Source organism: Dysidea avara, chromosome 4 (genome assembly GCF_963678975.1).
Source record: "Dysidea avara chromosome 4, odDysAvar1.4, whole genome shotgun sequence".
NCBI classification, from domain to species: domain Eukaryota; kingdom Metazoa; phylum Porifera; class Demospongiae; order Dictyoceratida; family Dysideidae; genus Dysidea; species Dysidea avara.
Window position 1 is genome coordinate 36,779,263 of NC_089275.1, and position 24,604 is coordinate 36,803,866.

Sequence of the window (24,604 nt, forward strand, 5' to 3'; positions counted from 1 at the left end):
TACAGGGTGATTCAGGGACCTAGTTAATACTCCAGTATACAAACTTGTACTTGGTCTGGAGAAGCAAGAGTAGAAAGTAAACACATAGTATGCAGCTCATCACAGTGTGCACCACCAGTAAAACTGAAACTACCAATAATTGCTCAGTTACTTTATTTCTTTCATATAGGTAAAATTTAAACTTAGATTTTTAACTATTCTGCCAAAAAAACCTGCATGAGGAATCCAATGCAGAAGTACTATGTAGGACAAAACATCATTGCAGAAAACGTACCATATGTTGGCACAAAAGAACGGACTATAGTTTCCACTGCATTAACCTCTTAATTTCCTCACTTCTCAACCATGGTACATTCAAAATTTGCAGCAGAACACAATCATCGGACTACTGACTTGATGTCTGCATGATTACTGTATATTCTGCATGTACAATACATACAGTATTCAGTGTTGGTGATTCAATCACTTGAAGTGGTATCTCACTATAGTCAATGATGTATACGTATCAAACATCAAGTAGCTAGACTAGTCAATAGTGTCATGTAAACAGTCAATGGTGATCCATCAAGCATCAGTAGCTACAACAGATCAAGGTGGTGTATCAAACATCAAGAAGCTTTACTAGTCAATGGTGATGTGTAAACCATCTCACAATAGTCAATGATGTGTCAAATATCGTAATTAATAGTCAATGGTGGTGTGTAACCCTTCTCAGAACAGTCTATATTGATGTTTGAATAGCTAGAATAGTCAATGCAGGTGTGTTAACTATTTCACAATAGTCAATGATGTGTCAAACATCAAGTAACTAGAATATTCAATGGTCCGGTGGTGTGTAAACCATCTCACAACAGTTGATCGCCATGTGATGTGTCATACATCAAGTATCTAGAATGGTCAATGGTGGGGTGTTACAAACCAACATTGGCTAGTAAAGCTACTTGAAGTTTCATTGACTGTTGTGAGATGGTTTACATACAACCATTTACTATTCTAGCTACTTGATGTTTGACGCATCACATTGACTGTTGTGAGATGGTTTACACACAGTGTGTAAACCATCTCACTTACAGCGGTCCATGGTTATCTTTCAAGGATCAAGCAGCTAGAATAGTCAATAGTGTTGTGCAAACCACCTCATAATAGTCAGTGAAGTGTCAGAGATCAAGTAGCTAGAATGGTCAATTGCCCACTGGTGTTAAACCATCTCACAACAGTCTATGGTGATGCATCAAGCATCACATAGTTGGAATAGCAAAGGTTTACATGCCACCTGGTTACTTGATGTTTGATACATTACGTCTGATACTTGACATGGATTGAATCTACAGTGACACCTGTATTAGTGGCCACCTGCTAAAAAGACCACCTCTAAAAAGAGTTTCTCTAGTTAGACATTTTTATGTTAACCCACCACAACCTTTGGCCTATGAAGGCCAAAAAGTTTCGGCCCGAAAACCATTTTAGACAAACGGATGGACTCTGATATTATAAAGATTCTAGCTTATCACTGACTGTTACATTGAGATGATGATAATGGACACCTTCCAGCATAGAATTACTATGATATATACAGGTAGCTCTGTCTTCCGCTTTCGAAAATGAAGTGCATGTCTTTATAGGAAAGTTTATTCCCCACTGTAAGTGTTGTATTGATATAATACTAAAATGCACGCTACTAAAGTCAGTTCAGTTGTTTACTAAAAGCTCAGTGTAACTCATAAATATGTATGGTGTACGGTGTAGCTACACTACATCACAACAATAGTCAACCACAACTTCTCAAATCAATAATATCCTGCTGGGATGTTATATATACAAGAGTAATGTATGATAATATACAGGCAATGGTCAGTATAATGAGGTGATATTATTAATGAGGTCATAAAATGTACCTTAGCTGTGTTCCAGACCTACTTGACTTGGCCACTAAAAAACAGTTTAAAGTCATTAGCTAGACATTGCACTGCAGTTTTTTTACCCTGCTATTATCAGAATTTTTTTAAGACACACAAGATTACTGTAGTTGTACATTTATAATAGATCACCATATCATAATTTTTTGTTGTGCCATCATCGATCATTGAATTTGAGGTAGTCTACACACACAACCATTGACTATTCTAGCTACTTGGTCGTTGACTCTTAATCATCAACCATTGCATTGTGAGATGATTTTTAGACATACGACCATTGACTATTCTAGCTACTTGATAGTTGACACATCACCATCGATCATTGCATGTGAGGTGGTCTACACTCACAACCACTGACTATTCTAGCTACTTGATAGTTGACACATCACCATCGATCATTGCATGTGAGGTGGTCTACACTCACAACCATGCACTGACTATTCTATAGTTGACACATCACCATCGATCATTGCATGTGAGGTGGTCTACACACAGGCCCCCTGATTACAGTAAAGGTGGCAGTGCTATCCTTTAATAGTTTGATAGATGTATCATGCTTATCATTTAAATGACCTTAAGTACACTGTCATCCTCTGCATTTATGTTGACACCTCTCTTATTCTAGCTCGTGCTACCAGGTGTAAAAGACAAAAGAAGAAAACTTTGATCCATTAGCCTTTTTCCTTTTGATGCTATCATATCATTATCAAGCATAATATCTTATGTGCCATCTTTATGGTGTACATGCACTGACATTCTGATTTAAGGAGATGCCCATCTCATACGGTCTACACACAGTCTCAGGTGGTCTACACACACAACCACTGACTATTCTAGCTACTTGATAGTTGACACATCACCATCAATTATTGCATGTGAGGTGGTCTACACACACAACTACTGACTATTCTAGCTACTTGATGATTGACACATCACCGTCGATCATTGCATGTGAGGTGGTCTACACACACAACCACTGACTATTCTAGCTACTTGATAGTTGACACATCACCATTGATCATTGCATGTGACTTGGTCTACACAGAAAACCACTGACTATTCTAGCTACTTGATTGTTGACACATCACCATCGATCATTGCCTGTGAAGTGGTCTACACACACAACCACTGACTATTCTAGCTACTTGATAGTTGACACATCACCATCGATCATTGCCTGTGAAGTGGTCTACACACACAACCACTGACTATTCTAGCTACTTGATAGTTGACACATCACCATTGATCATTGCCTGTGAAGTGGTCTACACACACAACCACTGACTATTCTAGCTACTTGATAGTTGACACGGCACCATCGATCATTGCCTGTGAAGTGGTCTACACGCACAACCACTGACTATTCTAGCTACTTGATAGTTGACACATCACCATTGATCATTGCATGTGAGGTGGTCTACACACACAACCACTGACTATTCTAGCTACTTGATGGTTGACACATCACCATCGATCATTGCCTGTGAAGTGGTCTACACATACAACCACTGACTATTCTAGCTACTTGATAGTTGACACATCACCACCAATCATTGCATGTGAGGTGGTCTACACAGACAACCATTGACCATTCTAGCTACTTGATGGTTGACACATCACCGTCGATCATTGCATGTGAGGTGGTCTACACACACAACTACTGACTATTCTAGCTACTTGATGGTTGACACATCACCATCAATCATTGCATGTGAGGTGGTCTACACACACAACCACTGACTATTCTAGCTACTTGATGGTTGACACATCACTGTCGATCATTGCATGTGAGGTGGTCTACACACACAACTACTGACTATTCTAGCTACTTGGTGGTTGACACATCACCATTGATCATTGCATGTGAGGTGGTCTACACACACAACCACTGACTATTCTAGCTACTTGATGGTTGACACATCACCACCAATCATTGCGTGTGAGGTGGTCTACACAGACAACCATTGACCATTCTAGCTACTTGATGGTTGACACATCACCGTCGATCATTGCATGTGAGGTGGTCTACACAGACAACTACTGACCATTCTAGCTACTTGATGGTTGACACATCTTTAGTATACATACATCCATATAAAAATAACATCAAAATGGATATCTCGACCCCTGATTAAAGTAAAAACTAAAGGTCCCCCTGATTACAGTAAAGGTGGCAGTGCTATCCTTTAATAGTTTGATAGATGTATCATGCTTATCATTTAAATGACCTTAAGTACACTGTCATCCTCTGCATTTATGTTGACACAAAAAAATCCTCTCTTATTCTAGCTCGTGCTACCAGGTGTAAAAGACAAAAGAAGAAAACTTTGACCCATTAGCCTTTTTGCTTTTGATGCTATCATAACATTATCAAGCATAATATCTTACGTGCCATCTTTATGGTCTACATGCAGTGACATTCTGATTTAAGGAGATGCCCATCTCATACGGGTCAGACACCAGTGAGCCACACAAAATGTGCCCTCTCAAATTTGCTTCCAGTCCCACCAATCCAACAGGGTTACTGTCACTATGACTATTAGACCAGTACAGAGTTCAAGTCTAAAAATCTGAAGCTGCATCTGAATCAATTTTGATGTTGACATTGAATCTGGATCATCAAATGAGTCAGATTGATGGACCAACATTGAATTAGACCATTATATTATGTATCATATTACTGACATCACTTATTTAACAAAGTATCATGATGTCACATTTGAGAATCACAATATTTAAAACCAAAATGTAGAAATTTCAAACATTGGTCACAATACCACTGCTGGATGACTCCACTATTATTGGAATTTTAAAGATATACAAGATTACACCAATTACGCATGTATAATACTGCAGATAAACTAGATTCAGTGAAAAAAGTAACATACATGTACAAGATTCTTACAGTTGTGCTTTAAGCTGCATGGTTATAACAATAAAACATAAAAGTCCATCACGAAACATTGTTTTGTTATTGTTCACTAAGCTGTGAAAAATATCTTCAAAGCTTGACGATTGTTCAGTAAATGTTGTCTCCATCCTAGTAGTCACCAAATCCTCCCATTCTGCCAATGGATCTTGTTCGAACTCACTGAACAGTACCTCCATTCTCTTCATATTGTCTGCCAGCTTCGTTGGCTGCTGGGACCACAGAGTTGTCAATAGGTTTTGTCTGATTGTTTTGAGCCATCAGCACATTTGGAATACCCCTGCCTGTACAAAAAGAAATGATGACATAACTTTTAAGATTTAGTGACAGTTATGCATAAACACTGTGTATTAATTTTTTTTGATATACCTCGGATCCGATGCTCATTCCAGGCAGCCACAAACTTTTTCATCCCTACTTGGCTAACTTGGATGCTACACCAGGAGACACAAAATTTGACATCGTCATGATGATGTTCCAAGTTAAAATCGTGGTTTTCTTGCATTCAATTAGGATGGCCTTAATCGGATAGCTTACCCTTCCATTGACTTCAACCCGGATCCTTTCAACCACATGATTCTATTATACAAAAGTCAACACGTTATCCAATGCTAACAAGTACACTGTATAGCATAATAGTGTGTATGTACTGCTTGTTATTTAAAATTTAATTTTGTATCAATGCTTATATTTTATCCGATCTTTAAAATGTATCAAAGTTATTTATCCTGTATGTGTATCCAATTGAAATATCTACTTTAGCTAGTTGCTGACATTGTTAATTTTACTATCAGAAGGTTAAGGTTATTTCATCACGTCACAAAATCTCACCAGGGTTGAGGATGTTTGCAAATGAGGTGGTGCAGAAGGGTTTCTTCTATATTCTGCCAGCTGTTCCTGCATGTACAGCATTAGATACCACTACTTCCCCTGATCAACCCTGAGTTGATCCCACATTCCATAGTGGCAGATGATCTGTCTAAACAATAATAAACAGACACTTGTACATATACATGAGATGGTAGTATGTACAGTACATATAGCATGTATTATACTTGTAGTGCATAACGTAATACCTGTATATACACTGTCTCGTAAACAGTGTAGTTGTTTTGATTGGCATAGTAGTAAACGCCACAATTTTACAGCTAAATCCATCAACTGCACATATGTGCATTACTCTGAACATCACGTTCTTCTCGTTTTGGTCGATGTGCAGTTTCTGACCAAAATAATCTGCCTGGTAGGTTCCAGGGTTTGTCATCCGAGCAACAAAGTGTCTGCAGACTTGAGAGTACAGAGGCGAAACAAGCCTCAGAGACTCCCCTACTCTCTTCTCTCCAGCTTTGAGTCCTTCGGATGCCAATACCCTAGTCAATGTTCGATGTCCATACACTGGACCCACCTGGTTTTCAAATGTTAGACAAATCTGATAATACTAACAATGAAATAAACTAAACAATGTAATATTATTTGTTGTATTTTTTTCATGTTAAGATAGATAATATCACTTTATCACTTATCCAATCCAATTGCATATTACTGTATATACTAGCTAACTACCTGTTGAGCAACCTTGCCATGTGTAAAAGCTCATGATATTTAAAAAATTAAATTCAACTAATTCCAGTACTACATATTGCTGGGTTTGCACACTATGATATATTTAAATGTATTACACATTTATATGTATTAATGTCAAAAGATAAATTGACACAATGGAAAGAGCTAACTCACTTCACTGACAGCAGCGGTTACAATCCTATCTAATTCAGCTTTTGTGAGCCTGCTTGTCTTGTGTATGTCTCTTTCATGACAAAATCTACAGAATGAAATAACTAGCTGACTGTATACGTATATATAAACTAATGCATTATGTCATCTTATGATCTATACATTAATCCAATCATTAAGTGAAGTGACAATGAGATTCATGGTCGAAAGAATTTAAAGCTGTTTGTCGGTCCCAATATAGCTACCTACATTTTTCAATCTGACTCTTTTTTAGTCTTATAATAGATTGTCTTTATAGAATCTACATTACTCTTGCCATCATGTACTCACTTGCAAACCTTGCCATATGCATCCTACTTTGGTTTAAAAGGCATGTGGCACATATATCAATGATAGCTATACGTGCAACCACATTTAACAAGTATATTTGTATACATAGCTAGATGTTCTTCATGGTCATAATGTTCGGTGAGCCTTAGCTAACAGAGATAGAAATGTGATCATTCCATGTGACCAGTAAAAATCATACCTGTCTAGTCACTATTGAACAGCACTCGCCACCAGGATCAACAAGTTTGAGTGTGTAATTTCACTTTGACCACTTGATTTAATTCAAACTATGTAAAAATAATGCCTGACTTATTGTTAATAATATATTATTTCATCTGAAGGCTTTGTAACTCCAGGATTTTTGTCACATGGGAAGGAAGGGTCTGCAACAAAAAAAAGCTGGCTGCTGATAAACCTTGTTGTACAAAACTCAACTTAGTTTGAGTTCTTACTTCAATTGATTGAGTATGTGCCAGATGTATGCACCCAAGTATTTGCACGATCATGGTAGCTATAAGTTTATTTATATTCCATGCTCAATGTACTGCAGATTAGTATGCATAAGTCCACACTTAGCTAGTTTTGTACCACCTACAGTATCTGGTCTAGAAATTCATCCTGAGTTACATATTCTGTATTAATTATTTCAATAGCTAATATCCATTTCATATGTGTTGATAATGATAATGTGATGTGCATGACTGTTTTGTTACATGTATAATCTTTGTAACTATGTAAATGTTTGTAGCTAACCAGCACTGGGTGCTTCCATGTACAGTAATAATAAATATCAGGGGCGGATATAGGATTTTTCCAAATGGGGGGGGGAGGCGGAACTGGTTACAGACATAACAACACATGCACAGGTGACTGAGAAATAATTTTTGTGATGCTGAATGGTTATTATGCAGATATTAAGAGATCATGTTCATCAATGCATAGTCATATGGTCATGACAATTTTGGAAATTAGGCTCTCTAAAGTGAATTTGAGAGTGGTTTCAGCATGATTTTTTTTTAAATAGAGCAATATCATAACTATATGTGCTATAACTTATGACCTCTAATATTAAAAGCATCACATGCTTTGTGTCAAAAACGATGTATATACAGAATCTAGGGCTATAAGGGGCAACTACAAGTTGATAAAGCAAAGGTGGGGGCATAACCCCTTAGTCTCCCCCTCCCCTTGTATCCGCCGCCCCTGAATAGAGTATAATTGACTGTTCAATTAGAGTATCTCGATCTTCAAAGAAAATGGAGTGAAGGGGGCTCGTTTTCACTCTTTAGATCCCTCTCTTAGAGATAAACAATGGTTTTATGGTGTTACATTATCACTTTGCACTGCTGTAAGCTGGTGCAAGCTTCCCGACTCGAATACTGACTTTAGCTAAAGCAGCCTACTTTGTGATCGCATGCAGTCCGAGGTCACACATACTTTTTATTTTTCTCATGTAATGATGGTTTTCTCTCAAATCGACTGTGATTGTAATTATAAGCTTTATTAGCCGATCAGAACACTGCTGGCATGCCATATAGCGGGCAGTGGAGCCATATAGCTAGCATGCTTAGCTAGCTACTGATTTAGTCATGCCATACCGTATATTGACTAGCTAATGCAGTAATAAATGAAAAAGAACACTGCTGCAAACCGATCCAAAGAGGAAACGCTCAGTCCTCTCTTGCCAGGAAACCTGTGCTGTAAGCGAAGACTAAGTCTTTTGTGGGTCCATCTCTCCTTTTTTATTTTCTCCCTTATAAATGCTTCCATTTCGTCTAGCAAGCATTTCCCAGACATTATTGCAAGCTTATTACTATTATGAACTGTAGATCTTGCATGGTGTAGATAACTTATACATACTAGATAAGTGGTTAGATACCTACTTAACCCTTAAACCCTCATAATCCAGAAAACTGGATTTACACTTTATAATAAATACGCATGCTTTGCACAAAGCACTGTAACTTTCGGAGCGTCCATTCTATGGTTATGCAATTTATGTCATTCTACTCGTGATGTAGCAAGGGTCAAAATGATACCTAGAGTTTTACCCGCTAACGCTAAATGGTGAAGTCAAAACCAGCCGTGAAAATAACTTTTCTGTAAGAAAACACGCAAAAAAATTACATACCTTTATAAAATGGTCGAAAACTCGATGGTAGCTGATCCTATCGCTTTGCAACAGCAACTCTTCGTGAAATTCTGCATCAGGCCATATATGACTCACGTGAGTAAACCCACAATCGAAATTAAACACGTGGCAAAAATTTTGGAACACGGAGATGTGACTCGTCGTTCACCGCTTCATATCAAGTAAGCCACTGTAGTTACAGTGTTCATTTAACCTTCTCCAAGTAGCCCAGTAAACACACTTTTAATCTATGTGTATTTGTAGGCTGTAAGAATTAAGTTACCCCCGAGGGGTCACCAACTGCTTCGAAATCTCGTACAACTTCAATGAAATCTTGTCTGAAATATGAAATCTTAGCTATGTTCTTATCGTGATTCTGATTCTATAGCTACTCGTTCTGGTACCGTAGCTTACTTTCAACTGCTCCTTCACAAAAGTAAGAATGAAATCCGATGTTCCGCTCCGCTTCGGATTTGTATTAAGCGAGTTGTGGAAGCCAAACAAAACCAGGAGTTGTGAGAAAGAAGCCGCACAAAACCAGGAGAGAATCAATGCAAACTGCTGAAAAGTAAGAATAAAATCCGATGTTCCGCTCCACTTCGGATTTGAGTTGTGGAAGCCAAATAAAACCAGGAGCTGTAGGAAAGAAGCCGCACAAAATCAGGAGATTGCTCCTGCACAACAGTAAGGATGAAATCCTATGTCCCGCTCCGCTTCGGATTTGTATAGTAAACGAGTTGTGGAAGCCAACAAAACCAGGAGCTGTAGGAAAGAAGCCGCACAAAACCAGGAGACATACAGAGAATCCATACAAAACCAGGAGCTGTAGGAAAGAAGCCGCACAAAACGAGGAGAGAATCCATGCAAACTGCTGAAAAATAAGAATGAAATCCGATGTTCCGCTCCGCTTTGGATTTGAGTTGTGGAAGCCAAATAAAACCAGGAGCTGTAGGAAAGAAGCCGCACAAAATCAGGAGAATCCATGTAAACTGCTCCTGCACAACAGTAAGGATGAAATCCTATTTTCCGCTCCGCTTCGGATTTGTATAGTAAGCGAGTTGTGGAAGCCAAACAAAACCAGGAGCTGTAGGAAAGAAGCCGCACAAAACCAGGAGACATATAAAATCTGTCATGAAAGCATACAAAAAACAAAGGAGGTTTATACTGAAGTTCGTTGCTGTTATATAGATTGTTTGCCTTGACTTTGAGGAATGGCTGGCAAAGGATTAGAATCTGAAGCTGACATGGACGAACTGCATGACAGTGATTTTGTACAGATGATGAAGAGAAAGCTGCCCCCTACTGTTGTCAATTGTCTACTAGCCACGGGTAAGCTAGGTTGTGAGAGCATGCAGGGCACGAATGACCGCGGTACTCACGGTACCGATAGACTCTATATGCATGCCTTACGTGATACCGGTAATAGCTAATTACAATGTCATGTACTAATTAGCTCTGACCCTTTATTATAACTCATAAACTTTCTAGTTAGTCAACTTATAGTGAGATAGCATACAGCATTCACAGATTAATTAATCAATCCCTTTGCTGGCGTGTTTGCGGCGTAGCAAGATATTTAGATAGGGGCAGGGCCGCCCACAGGGGGGGGGCAACTGGGGCATTTTGCCCCGGGCCCCAGCCTGAAAGGGGCCCCAGGAGGCCCCATGAAGGGCCCCCTGAATACCTGTTTAAAAGATCGATATACTCTAATAGAGCAGTCAGATCTAAATACTCTAATAGAGCAGTCACAGTATTCTTCAGAGGAGCAGTGTAGCAAGCTTATAGATAAGGAGATATGGTTGGTGATGGGTAGTTATTGTCATTGCCAGCAGGTTGTGACCTTTTTTTTTTTTTTTTTTTTTTTTTTTTGGTCTTCACCTTACAACTTGGGTCAAGGGCCCCACTTTAACTCTTTGCCCTGGGCCCCTTAATTTCTCTGGGCGGCCCTGGATAGGGGGCTCTAGTTTGGTGAAAAGAGCGAGAGAGAGAGAGAGAAAGAAAGAAAGGTCAACACTTGCTAAGAATGGCTGCCCTCCACAGATTGTGTCACTGATAGAGCGCATAAAATCCTTACTCACAGCTTCACAGTTTGCTACCACAGCTTCTCTGAATACTGTGACTGCTTTATTAGAGTTACTGACTGCTCTATTAGAGTATCTCGATCTATTCAAAGTTTAAATCGTAAGGGGGACTCCATGCAGCCCCCTTGCTCCCGGTTTGCTACTCCTATGGTTTAAGTGCAGATTAAAGGGAAAGAAGATTCCATGCAGATCCCACAGGCATTGAGCTGTTGTGGCTCCTTCAGTGCATGCCTGGATTGCATGTTGATGGAGATCAAGTCATGGGTCTGGGATTTTCCTCTGCATTCTACACAGGCTTAGGTGCATGATCCTAACTCCCTGTATTCACAGGCTTTAGCTATAAACTTCTCACACTGCAGATCTCCAGTGTAATATAGCATTCACTGACAGACAGATCTGCCACTGCAATATGCACAGTGTTGGTGTCCTTATTTTGGTTATTTACAAGTAATTTTGTATAATATAATGCATATAGGCATATAGTAATGTGCATAATACACCCTAACCTCACTGCTATCTATTAATAGCTGCATGTATAATATTCTTGAAGGTTATGTTGACAGAGAGGCGATTGAGCTGATGATAGTGCCAGATAGCCTAAAGGAGATAGAAGATTTTATATCCGATAACTTTCCTGGAGATAAAGCATATTTTGGTCAGATAACAAAACCAGTTTTTAAATTTCTTCCAGCTCATGCCGCAAAGCTGAAAAACTTTGTATCTGAAATAAAGGATGACATCTCTACTAAACCACTAAAGAGAGCTTCAGATCTGCCTAAAGCTCTAGCAGATAAGAGAAAGTGTCAACCAAGTTCTAAACCTGTAATCTTATTTGATCCCAATGACATTTAATATGCAGCTGTTAGACAGCAAATGGTAAAATGGACTCGTGGTCAACCCAATTTGAATTTGAAAGAAAATTATGATTATGAAATTATTATTTCTCCAGCATCATCTACATCTCAAGATAATCACATTGTGGTGGTGCGGTGTCTGCGCTGTTCCAAGAAAACAAAAACTAGATTATTTCAAAGGGGTTCTGGCTTTATGCTATCTAATTGGACCAAACATGTGCTGAAGTCTTGTGCAAAGGATAGCAAAAGGAAAGATAACTTTACGCAGAAGCCACTATTGTTTACTGCTGTCACATCCCAAAATGAAAGGTGTTTATTTTTTGTTTCAAATGTATAATATATCTTTAATTGTAATGTTAGCTGGTTACCTCAGTAGCTAATTATGCATGCCTAACAATTATGTTCGTTGCTTAGCTATAGGCATTGTGTCTTATTGTTGATTGTTTTGTTTTTGCAGTTCCACCTTGTGCAGTTCTGAGAGTGACAATGATTTGACATCCCCTAATTCAGAACGGGAACTACCATTAACTGATCAAGATGCTAGCTCAAATACACCTAGTCAAAAAAATTTTCACCTATCCCCTCCAACTCTCAATCTGGATCTAAGTGTCAGGTTGGAGGGGATGAAGAAATGACTATTGACACTGATTGGTCCAGGAAAGCACGTTCATATTTAAAAACTTTGTCAGCCAGTAATCATTCACACAAAATAACTGAATACTTCCCTATTATTAAGCAAATAGACAAGTTAATCTTAGAAAATAAGCAACTTTCTACATTTATTAATTCAAATTTACAACCAAATAAACCCAGTCAAGTTGTTTTTAACTCTGCATTTCTCCAGAAACTGTATGAAAATTCTGTGAGAAATGAAAGTAAAAGGCCGAATGGTCGTCGCCATGATGAAATCGTGATAAAATTTTCTATTTCTCTGTTTATATGGTCAGGGCCCATAGCATATGAATTTTTACACAGAAATATACCTGCAGCCATTCCTTCCATTTTTCTCATTAGAAACAAGATTCATTCTCAATATTCAGATGTTCCGGAAGGAATCTTCATGTTTGATGAACTGGTGTTACATTTACAAAAATTTAAATGCCCATTTGTTGTATCAATATCAGAGGATGCAACTAGAATCATTACTCGAGTGGAGTATGATTCCAACAGTGATCAGTGCGTAGGGTTTGTATTACCTATCAGGGATGGGATGATACAATGTGGAGTATATGAAGCAACTTCATTTGATGCAATTACTGAAATGTTTAAGACAAGACCATTATCTAAGTTTGCATATGTATATGTTGCACAGGCTCTGTGTGATGGAATTCCTTCCTTCTGTTTAGCTTGCATAGGTACTGACAATAGGTTTGACTATCAGTCTATATTGTTTCATTGGAAATATATTTTTAGTGAATTGAAAAAAAGAAGTATACAAGTGATCAACTTTTCCTCTGATGGTGATTCACGTCTTCTTAAAGCCATGCTCATCATGTTGTCACTTCAGAAAGAGCCTTCATTTGATCCCAGCACAGTGACCTCAGATATTAAGCTTTCATCACAGTGGGTTGATTGGTTTATCCTCCCAAGGCTTTCACTTTTTAGTGTTTCACAAGATACAGTACATTTGGGGGCAAAATTGAAAGCAAGGCTGATGAAACCTGGCATACTTCTACCACTGGGAGTGTATGTAGCAGCTGCTGCAGATCTAAAAATGATATTTGAACACTATGGAAAAGAAGTGCACAACATCAGAATGAAGGACTTGGACCACAGAGATAGACAGAATTTTGATGCTGTTGATCATTTAACAAGTGAAGCTGTTATCACTTTATTAGATCGATGTGGGTGTTTGGGTACTAAAGTGTATCTTAAAATGATTCGGTACATTATAGATTCTTTTTTGTGCAAAGACTTAGAACCAAAGAAACGAATTAGTCAATGCTGGACAGCTGTGTTTTTCTTCCGGTATTGGCGACAGTGGATACTAGATAACAGTGAATATAACCTTAAAAATAATTTCATCACAAGAAATGCTTATTTGTGTGCAGAAATTAACGGTCACTGCTTAATAAGTTTTTTGTTAGTCTGCAAATCTGTCAACCTCCCTTTAATGCCTTGGCTTTTAGGATCCCAGCCATGTGAACAATTGTTTCGAGCAGCCAGGAGTATGAGCTCTGTTTACTCAACCATGATCAATTTTAGTCTGTTAGGTTTGTTACGACATCTTCATCGAATCCATATTCAAATATACTTGAAGCCAAAGGTGAAGAAAACGGTATTTTGTTTCCTAGAAGAGAGCAGCATCGTAGAAAGCATGGAACAACTTTTAGTTCTGCACAAAGGCTGCTTCAGAATGATGTATCAGCTGTCACAATGAAAGATATAGAAGACTGGATAGAAATTGGAAAAGCTGAAGCTAAGAATCTTTTGCAAGTATTAGGTATGGACATTCTGTTAAAAGCTAACCAACATTGGAATGAAGTGAGTGCTGGCATTAATGCTATTGAAGCAATATCAACTGAAGATCTTATTGATGGGGATGAGGCTGAAGATGACCATGAAGATGGAACTGGTAACACTGATGTTGAATTATTGTGTGGAAACTGCAGCTGAAACTAAAATGTGATTCGCTGCATTGCCCAACTGTATTCGCCCAGAGGCAGCAAACCACTTACAACTTAAATTCACTGACAGCATTTGAGAAACAACTAAGGGAACATTTTCCATATTCTGGAGAAAGGATGCGAGGATACTGTGGTGCAGATTTTCAGCAATGTCCTCCTGCTAATGCACCATCAGCAGTTACTGATAGACAAGATGTAGAAAATCCTGAGAAGAGAATTACACTTTATGAATGCAGAGGAAAGTATATTGTACAGAGTAGCCATTTTACAGCCAAATCAGTCTGGGTATTACCATTTGATATCAGCAACATTAAAGCCAGTGAATTGAATATGCCAACAAATATATCAGTGTATGGTACAGCCTACCAACTGGCAGGATACTCGATTCACCATAGAAATCATTTTACATCAGTGGTATACTTGAAGAGCAAAATGTATTATTATGATGGAATGAATTCCCAAGACAAACGATTACTTCCCTTTAATGAAAGAAGCTATCCTAAAAGATCCATGGGATCTTATGCATACTATTTAGTAAACTAATACCATACCTGATTCAGTGCCCATACAAAAGTCTCAATAGTAGCAGTGAAATTTATCCCGTATTTCACTGGTAGCAGTGAAAAAGTTGTAATTGCAATTTCATTGGCTAGAATTTATGTTAACAATTAGTGTTGACACGTGTTTAGTACATAGTGACAAATTGCGTACATGGCAACGCTAATGCACAGCATGCGTATGCAGCGAGTATGGTATTAACTGGGAATAGCATGGGTAGCAGTGAAATTTGGGATAAATACCACTCTTGTTGTATTGGAAATGGTAAATTTCACTCGGCTTCGCCTCGTGAAATTTATCCCCATTTCCAATACAACACTCGTGATATTTATCCCAAATTTCACTGCTACCCATGCTATTACTAGTACTAATTGAGCTATTAGCTGAACAAGGTATTGTATTATTACAAATGAAGTAGCAATATAATATAATTATATATATATATATATATATGTATATGTTATACTACAGATATCATGGTATTCGAAATATATACCAAAAGATATACAAACTTAGAAAAGATGTTATAGTGCGAGGCGAAGCCTCGCACTATGGCACCCTTTCCTAAATATGTATATCTTTTGGTATATATTTCGAATACCATGATATCTGTAGTATAATATGTTAATACAACATCTCGTCTCCCACTTGGAAGCAGTAACAGCAATTTCTCAAATTTTTACACCATTATTAGTACTGGTAAGTAATTCCTTGTGATTAGCATGCTGAAGGAGTATGCACATGTGTTGCAGCCTGCAATCTTCTTGAAAATTGGTCCAACAATCCGTAGCAACTGTTGCTAGGCAACAAAATGTAAACCTGACCTAGTTACATGCTTTTTGGTGGTTGCTTAGCAACCGTTGCTATGGTGTCAAAATAATTTCTAAAATCAGTAGTGTTACCTAGCAACGGTTGCTAGGCAACGGTGTTGTTGCTAGGTAACAGGTATTGGTTACTATGGTACCATCAGTTGTCAAGTCGGACATGCCTAACTGGTAAAACAACTAAACACTATCAAAAAATTTTAGCCAATCAGATGCGTATATCAAATGTACAAGTGATATACTGATTCTATTGGCTAGTTTGCTGTAGTATATCAAAAATATACCACAAGCTGCTATTGGAGTTTTTGTACAGGACACGATATTGATGTTGTATTAGTACTAGTAATAGCATGGGTAGCAGTGAAATTTGGGATAAATATCACGAGTGTTGTATTGGAAATTTACCATTTCCAATACAACAAGAGTGGTATTTATCCCAAATTTCACTGCTACCCATGCTATTCCCAGTTAATACCATACTCGCTGCATATGCGCATGCCGTGCATTAGCGTTGCTATGTACGCAATTTGTCACTATGTACTAAACATGTGTCAACACTAATTGTTAACATAAATTCTAGCCAATGAAATTGCAATTACAACTTTTTCACTGCTACCAGTGAAATACGGGATAAATTTCACTGCTACCATTGAGACTTTTGTATGGGTAGTGAAACAGGTATGGTATTAATATATATATATATATATATATATATATATATACATATATATATACACACACACATATATATAGGGAGTGGTCAAGATGCTATGTATAATATGCAGTGTATAATGTCACCGTACAACTAAAAAAATTCTTATTATTATGAATTTGATTATTGACTAGACCGGTTCATACAAGACTATTGCGCAGTTTTGTAAATGCTAAAAGTAGCTAGTATCAGGAAGCTAATTTTATAACTGCAAGAAATCCTATGATACCAGGAGAGGCCATGTAAGTGAAATTGTAGAAATCATTTGGTGGGGATTTTGCTCCTGTTTTGTAGGACTATACTTTGACTGTATACAACTAGACAAACAGGATAGATTGTATTGACTCACCAAAACTTCCAGGGAAAGAGTAGAAAACTAAATGCCTATTATAAGTACAACCCAACATAAGCTTAGCAACACACAAACTATAAAATTTAAGCATACAGATGCTCCTGGTTTTGTGGGGTTTTACACCAGATAGGGCTTTGACAGTTGCTCCTAGCTTTGAGGAGTTTCGCTCAGCATTTTCCCTGAATGATTGGCCTTGTTTCAAGTCGCTCCTGGTTTTGTAGGGTTTCCTTTTCCTTAGCTCCTGGTTTTATATGGCTTCGCGATTCCTCTCAATTTCGTGAAGCTTTGCTCCTGCGTAAATTTCTATTTCTTTTTCCCACTATTAGCTAAAAGCGATTTCAAGAACTTGTCACTCTTGTAATTTAAAAGCAGATTTTGCAGTCCTCGTTCAATTTTGTGAAATCCGTGAAATCTTTGGAATTTTGTTCAAGATTTTGAAATCCGTACTCCTTTTTTATGAGTTAGTGACCCCTCGGTTACCCCACCTAGTGTCGCCATGTATGCCTCGATGTATGCCCATATTGTGTAAACACGCATTTCCGAAAAGTGTTCTGCGGGTTTAAGGGTTTTAATTGTGGTAACAACTGAATTCATACAAGTAACTAATGTGTCAATTTCTTGCCTACCTTTATATGGGCTAGCTAAACGTTATTGGTAGCAATATAAGATAGCACAAAGTGCTGTACAGCCTTAATACTGAAATAAATGAAATATAAATAAATGCAACCTTCCCTTCAGTGCTATTCATAAATGTGACTGGGCCTGCAAAAATAGGGCATGTGGGCACATTAAAATTACCTACTTTTTCAAACTTTGATGTGTGATAACTTCGTATTCTATTATTGTTTGGCCATGAAATGTTCAGCACTTATTAAGCATTTAGTTGGCTTTACAATATAAGTTACAGAATGAAACTATTTTATCCCACTACTGAGATATGGGAAGTTATGTGGTGTGGTGTAGTTTGTGCCCACGTGCCCTATTATCGCAGGCCCAGTCACATTTAATTTTAAAAACATTAGCTAGCTAGTTAACAAAAGCAACTTGGTAGTGGGCAAACATTAGCTAGTTAACAAAAGCAACTTGGTAGTGGGCTTAAAAATCGAAGAGGGTACAAGGAGTACCCACTTCTTCAGCCATGTCCTTAAAGTTATATTAACAATATCAAGATACTGTATTAGAACAATCTAAACTGTCATAAAACAGTCATCTCTTACCATCATGCAATTAGCTTATATCCCCTTTATCACCCTAAATGTTCCCATTACATGCATGGTAAACAAAGTTGTGAGTATTTCTTATCCAAAAGATATATAAGCATAAGCATAATATTATGTCAAAACTGTTCAGAATACATCACCAACCAAATGCAACAAGATGCTATAGTTATGCATAAGAATTACTGAACATAAAAATGTAGAGTTATAAGTGTCTGGGGTTGTCCCTGAATCTGCTTAGTACTTAAGCTAGGCACGCAAACTTGATCATTTTTTTCATCCACAAAATATGGAATTTGGATGCTGGCGGGAGGTCAATTTTTGTTATTCATTTTGAAAGAAAATGCTCCAAACCACAACAATAACAATCTATCTGTAACTGTAAATTAAAGGTTAACTAATGCCTTCTTAAAAGTGATATTCACACTATACTCTTTTACTGAGCTGCTAGGTACATTTCTTGTGCTGTAAAGTGAAAGCCCGTATCTGAGCACGATACATGGACACAAGACTAATATCAGCATTTGAGGAGGCCAGGTAAAAGTGATGTGCATGGGTCAGGATGAGAAAACAATTAAACAAGTTTGCCCGGCATTACGCTATAAATTCAAAGCCATAACTCCACCCATATTATTAGACTCATCAAGTGATGATATACTCTCATTATTGGTGATAAACCTTGAATCCAACATGGGTCTACAGATTGCAAACAAAAAAAGAAAATAAATTAAACATTATTTTTCTTAATTATTCATCATCATTCACCTTCTCTTTTTCTCTTTGTGTAAATTTTTTTAACACATTGTCCATCAGTGATGATCTATGTTAACATCATTATGAAATGGTTGTATATCTACAGCGAAAGATAGACAGCACATAAAACTTTCATCTGTCTTTCAGTTAGCCACCGCAGAATCTGACTGACCTCAAATATGCAGTTACACATATAAACACACAAAATCATCATCACTACTCGTTGTATGAAATGATTCCCTAGTGCTGTTTACTTCTTGTGTGTGTGTGTGTGCATGCAGAATAAGCCAATCTTATGCTAGGTAGAGAAAAAAAACTTAACCACATGTAAAGTCTGTAATGTGAAAGCTATAACCTTTGAGACTGTACCAGTCTTAACAGGTTCATTAGCAACTGTACTGCAGCCCCATAGGAAATCCCAAATTATAGAATTCTTAATTGCACAATTCAGGATTGGAGATTATAACTAGGTTAGTGTTTAGTAAAGATCTGACCATTGCATTGTTTACTTTCATTCCATTGTTTAGGTTAACTGACAGTTACAAGGGCTCTATAATTTGGGATTTTCTATAGGGCTGCAGTACAGTTGGTAACTAATCTGTTAACAATGGTGCAGTCAAAGGTTAGCTTTGACATTATGGGCTTTACCATGTGGGTTTTTTCTTTTGTCATCTTTCTGGTCAACAAATATATAATTATACCAACATCAAATGGCTTAGATCAGCCTGCACTAACACACTCACAAGTACACTATATGGAAGAACCAGGGGAATCATGCCTTAAATTTGTAATGACACTTCAGACTGCTCTTATCAATGTTGTCTTAGGTCGCCGACTGACTACCTGAAAATGGACTAGAGCGTTGGCCTAGTAATCAAAAGGTTTCAGTTTCAATGCCGGGTAAGGCCCAATTATTTTGGTGATGTTGTTGCTTCCTTGAGCAAGAAGCTTTACTCACATTGCTCCAGTATACCCAGCTGTTAAATAGGAGCCTTGTGACCTGGTGTCAACTGGGCAAGCAGCAGCTGTAACATCAATGGGTACCTGCATGGTGTTTACTGGGGAAGCAAATGCCAACTGTCCATGACTCACATAACAGGTGAAGGCTCAGGTGGGACTTTGTGTGCTCACACCCTCACCTGTGAGGCATGGTACAGCTTTCTGTGGGTTACTAGTCATACCCCAGGAAGATTTTCCAGCGCCGTCTCTAGTGCCTGAGTAGCGCACAGGTGTCCCATTGCTAGTCACTGGGTAGGCATGATTGTGGCAACATGGCAGCCAAAGGCTTTGCTATTTATTTATTTTTATTTTTTGATTTGTGTGTGTGTGTGTGTTTTATACAATATCAAAGCTACAAAAGACATGGATATGCATGGGTATTTCATGAATTTCTAAACCAACAGTGTAAATGGGCCATGAAAATTTACTTATCCCGTAGAATGGAATTTTCATGGTTTTATATAAACATTTTTTCATGGGCATTTCATAGCAATTGCCATGGGCCATGCCATGAAACTGTCATGATTTCCATTGCACATTTCCGTGGGTCATTTAGAAATTCATGGAATAACCATGCTTATTCCATGGCCAGTTTCTCTGGTAGTGAAAACGGTTTGACAGCAGACAATTAAGCTATAGCTACTTAACAGGTCTGTTCATAATTTTATGATGCAGCTTGAAATGCACACTGCTAGACATGGGCGTATTATCTTTTAGGTGGTAGCTGTCCATTTTCAGGTAGCCAGTAGGCGACCTCAGTTAGCCCAGTGACATTGATAAGAGCAGCCTGAAGTGTCATTACCAACTTAAGGCACGATTCCCCTGATTTTTACATATAGTGTACTTGTGAGTGTGTTAGTACAGGCTGATCTAAGCCATTTGATATTGGTATAATTATACATTTGCTGACCAGAAAGATGACAAAAGAAAAACCCACATGGTAAAGCCCATAAAGTCAAAGCTAACCTTTGACTGCACCAGTGTTAACAGATTCATTAGCAACTGTACTGCAGCCCTATAGGAAATCCCAAATTATAGAGCCCTTGTAACTGTCAGTTAACCTAAACAATGGAATGAAAGATAATAACAGAGTGCTTTATTTTCTTTAATTAAATGCCGACTTGCCCAGCTATCATCTCCAGCCCAGAATTGTAAAGGGATATATATTTTTTTGTTAGGCAATGCATAAAACCCCAACAACAGCAAATAGCTTGTCACCTGCACACACACACACACACACACACACACACACACACACACACACACACACACACACACACACACACACACATACTCAAGCGTGTTGATCGATCCCGACCCTACAAAGGCCACTTAATTTAGGAGATGATAGCTGAACCCACAAACACTCACAACTGAGCCCACAAACATTCAATATTCATCTTCTGAGTGTTTTCAAAGCCAGCTCTTATAGCTTAATGTTTAGGGTGCAGTTCCATGCAGGTTGGGGTTGCTTCACTACCATGTACTGCAAGGCGCAATACAAACAGTGGTATAGATTTCCACACATGCCATTATCTTCGTAAGTGTATTCAGTGTGCCTTGCAGTACACTGTATTTGCAGACCTAGTCTCTTAGTGCCCAACTTTAAAGGTGTGGGAAAACTCAATGCAGTAAGATGCACACTGGAATGTAACCAGTGACCTCACACCAACATATACTTATTATCGATTGTAAATATGTGAAGAATACTAAGAAGGTGAAGAGCCTGTGAATGACTTAAAAGCCTGTAAAGCATCTTGTTCTTCAACTTAATGCCTATTATCATCTTGTTCTTCAACATCTTGTTCTTCAACTTAACACTTCTCTTGTGCCAGAAAGCAAATTCTACTCTGGTACAGCCGCTGGACCACGGTGGTTTGTTGGCATATGGAAGTCACTGGCTATATTCTAGTTCTCGGACAATCAATTTAAGAACTCTGGAACAATGTATTTCACTGTAAACAAGTGACAAACACATAGAATTATTCATATTGGTTGGCATCAATATTATCATCTATTTGGCATGAAGCAATTTGATCGGTGGCACTCAAATTCGAGTGATGTTTTTGTTTTTTTTTACATTGAGTTTCCCCAGACCTTTTTTTCAGAGTAGGAACTCAATCGATATGCACTGTGAAGGTGAAAGGTGGTCTGGCCATGTGAGACTAAGTGATGTCACCATTTACATGCATAAGACAAACCTTAAAAATGAAAAGCATTGTAATGAAACATGCCTGTCCAAATTTGTCTTCCGAATTCAGCATAGATATGACGGCATTAAGTTTTCCTTACTTGCTGGGCTATGTCAAAGTTGTAGTGAGCTGTTAGGCTTCTTGACTTAGGAAGAGATTGCATGATGACAGGTGTTGGTCTGTATTCTTCTCCATCCATGAATAATGCCTTTATTTTGGTTCTGCTGTCCTTGCATTGTTTCTTGTAATAGTCACACTCCTCCTTAACTATCTTGAGATGTCTTTCAGCAGTTTTGATGGCCTACACATAAAAATTTAACTTGACCTGTTATAAGTACAGTAGTTATCATTCTCAAATAAAAATATTGCACTTCCATGCTTAGGTCGTGTATTATGAAACATAATAGTACATTATGTGGAGCATGGGGACCTACCTTTAGAAACCAATAGTAAAAGAGTAGCCATTGTACAGTACCTACTACATTAAAATTGTATAGAAACTCTAGGCATAAGCACTACCAGATTTTCTGCTGATATACACAATAGCCACACATAATATTCTAGCACACCCACTCTTTTCCCGTGCTGCAAGAGGTATGATACACTTCCAATAGACAAGTTGTGATATCACCCTATAGGAATGTGAGGTGTTGATAACGTTGTAAAAATTTTGATCAGTTTTCATTCTTCTGCACTTTTCCAGTCAATACCTCAGTCCCATTGTGTTATACGTCTCGCCATACATGTTTGCTTCACACACTATGACAGTACATCTCTATGTCTAATGGCCATGCAATTTTACAAACAATTAGAGTGTATTTATACTTGTATTGTACTCGTAAGCTATGATCTACATGTCAATTGAAAAAGTCCAACATCATTTAAATCCCCCCCCTTCCTCCTGCCCATACTTTTGAAAGACCTGTTTTTCCTCCCCTGAAATTATTTTCTAGAAACATTCCTGCCAATAGTTGTTTTGATAATTGATGGCTAATTGATTTATAAATTAATTGAAGCCCTAGTCAATACCAATGTATTGGAACAGATTGGTATCGGCAATACAAAGCTGTCGATACCACCAGAGGACACTCATCTCATGTACTGTATCTTCAACCATCCCTGACTACGTTTCCAGTAGGGAATGAGTTGGCTGGGCTAACAAAGTAGCAAATAATTATGTGTTTAACCTACTACATTGGCTTCATGTGTATTCTAATAAATTAGAACTCATGAATTCTTTGTAAAAATGCCAGTGCAGCTATTCCTCAGAAAGAAGCAAGTTTATGGAGTTTGTAGTAACATACAATGTGTAAAGGCAAAGCACAGATGTTAATTTGTAGGAGTCTGACTTTTAAATGGTGATAAAGCTTGTCTAGGCTCAGTGTTTATTCGAGGATTAGTTTGTTTTGGGGTTGACTCAATCTGGAGTTATCCTCCCTTTCTGTGTAAAGATGAGATCTTAATTCAAGTGATCACAAAGTTAAGTTCACAGCCAGTATAATTTTTTGAGATCAAGTTGAGCAACTTGCTGGCAATCATGTCATTGTATTAAGTACTGATTGCTTCCTGTTAGGGGGTTATCCTGCCTAACAACCCTAGATTAAATGCTGTCTAGGCTTCAGTGCTTAATATTAGTGTCGGTGTTGGCAAATTATTTGCTAAAAATATTAATATCGGAAGTATCGGTAAAGGTGGTATTGGTACATCTCTAATTTTAATAAACAAGAAAGTTAGTAAAAGTCTCGTATGGCTTCTTAAACTGAACAAACAATTTTGTTCTCAAACTAGGACTGCCACAAACCAAATTAGGAATGCAAACAATGTCCTTCAATCATGTGCAAGGGACTGACCTATACATGTTTGTGGTTAGTTGCCATTTAAGAATGCATATCATACTTATGCTAATCTACAGTGATGAACAAACTAGGTACATTAATCTTTGGAATTGAGTTACATGAAGGCCAGCATGCATTGCAGTGCTCTGATCGATATCACTTTCTGCCCCCATAGCAAGTGTATACTAACAGACTACCTGTGATTTTTCACCTTCACATCGATTCATTGATCTTGTAATCATTGCACTATTTTGGTGACAGGTCCAGCACAGGTCAGACATTGGCTTCCCTATGATGATATGAGGCAGACATGTCTTCCAGTATCTGCAACATGTTGATAGACCAACTGATAACATGCCACTGACTATACACAATTCATCATAAAGGGTGTTCTGGAGTTAGAAAATTAAAAATAAAGTAAGTCATCAACTCTACAGTGTTACCTTTTTGCTTATGCTTGATGACAATATCTTAATATCATCCCGCTTGTATCCAGGAATCCGTGCAGGAAGAAGGATGCCATTTTCTTCAGGGTAATCGCTGATAAAACGGACTATATG

The 24,604-nt window shown here is 37.9% G+C and overlaps 1 protein-coding gene and 1 long non-coding RNA gene across 5 annotated transcripts; both read right to left on the reverse strand.

Moving 5' to 3' along the window:
• Nucleotides 1–4,782: 4,782 nt before the first annotated feature.
• LOC136254888 (uncharacterized) lies at nucleotides 4,783–9,303 on the reverse strand. 2 transcript variants are annotated; one of them, XR_010700821.1, is made up of 7 exons: nucleotides 9,041–9,303; nucleotides 6,583–6,667; nucleotides 5,922–6,250; nucleotides 5,677–5,824; nucleotides 5,383–5,424; nucleotides 5,215–5,279; nucleotides 4,783–5,129 (listed from the first exon to the last, which is right to left on the reverse strand). It is a non-coding gene; the product is annotated as an uncharacterized lncRNA (long non-coding RNA). The 2 variants fall into 2 exon arrangements; XR_010700820.1 differs by having other exon boundaries at nucleotides 5,215–5,424.
• A 9,057-nt stretch (nucleotides 9,304–18,360) lies between these two features.
• LOC136254884 (uncharacterized) lies at nucleotides 18,361–24,382 on the reverse strand. 3 transcript variants are annotated; one of them, XR_010700813.1, is made up of 4 exons: nucleotides 24,256–24,382; nucleotides 22,310–22,510; nucleotides 19,031–19,118; nucleotides 18,361–18,961 (listed from the first exon to the last, which is right to left on the reverse strand). XR_010700813.1 is itself a non-coding variant. In XM_066047648.1 (4 exons), exons 1-4 carry the CDS (start codon nucleotides 24,323–24,325, stop codon nucleotides 18,873–18,875), a joined length of 429 nt encoding a protein of 142 aa, XP_065903720.1. In that variant the 5' UTR covers nucleotides 24,326–24,382; the 3' UTR covers nucleotides 18,361–18,872. The 3 variants fall into 3 exon arrangements, 1 of the variants encoding a protein (XP_065903720.1); XR_010700811.1 differs by having other exon boundaries at nucleotides 24,242–24,382; XM_066047648.1 differs by having other exon boundaries at nucleotides 19,031–19,085; nucleotides 24,242–24,382.
• Nucleotides 24,383–24,604: the final 222 nt, after the last annotated feature.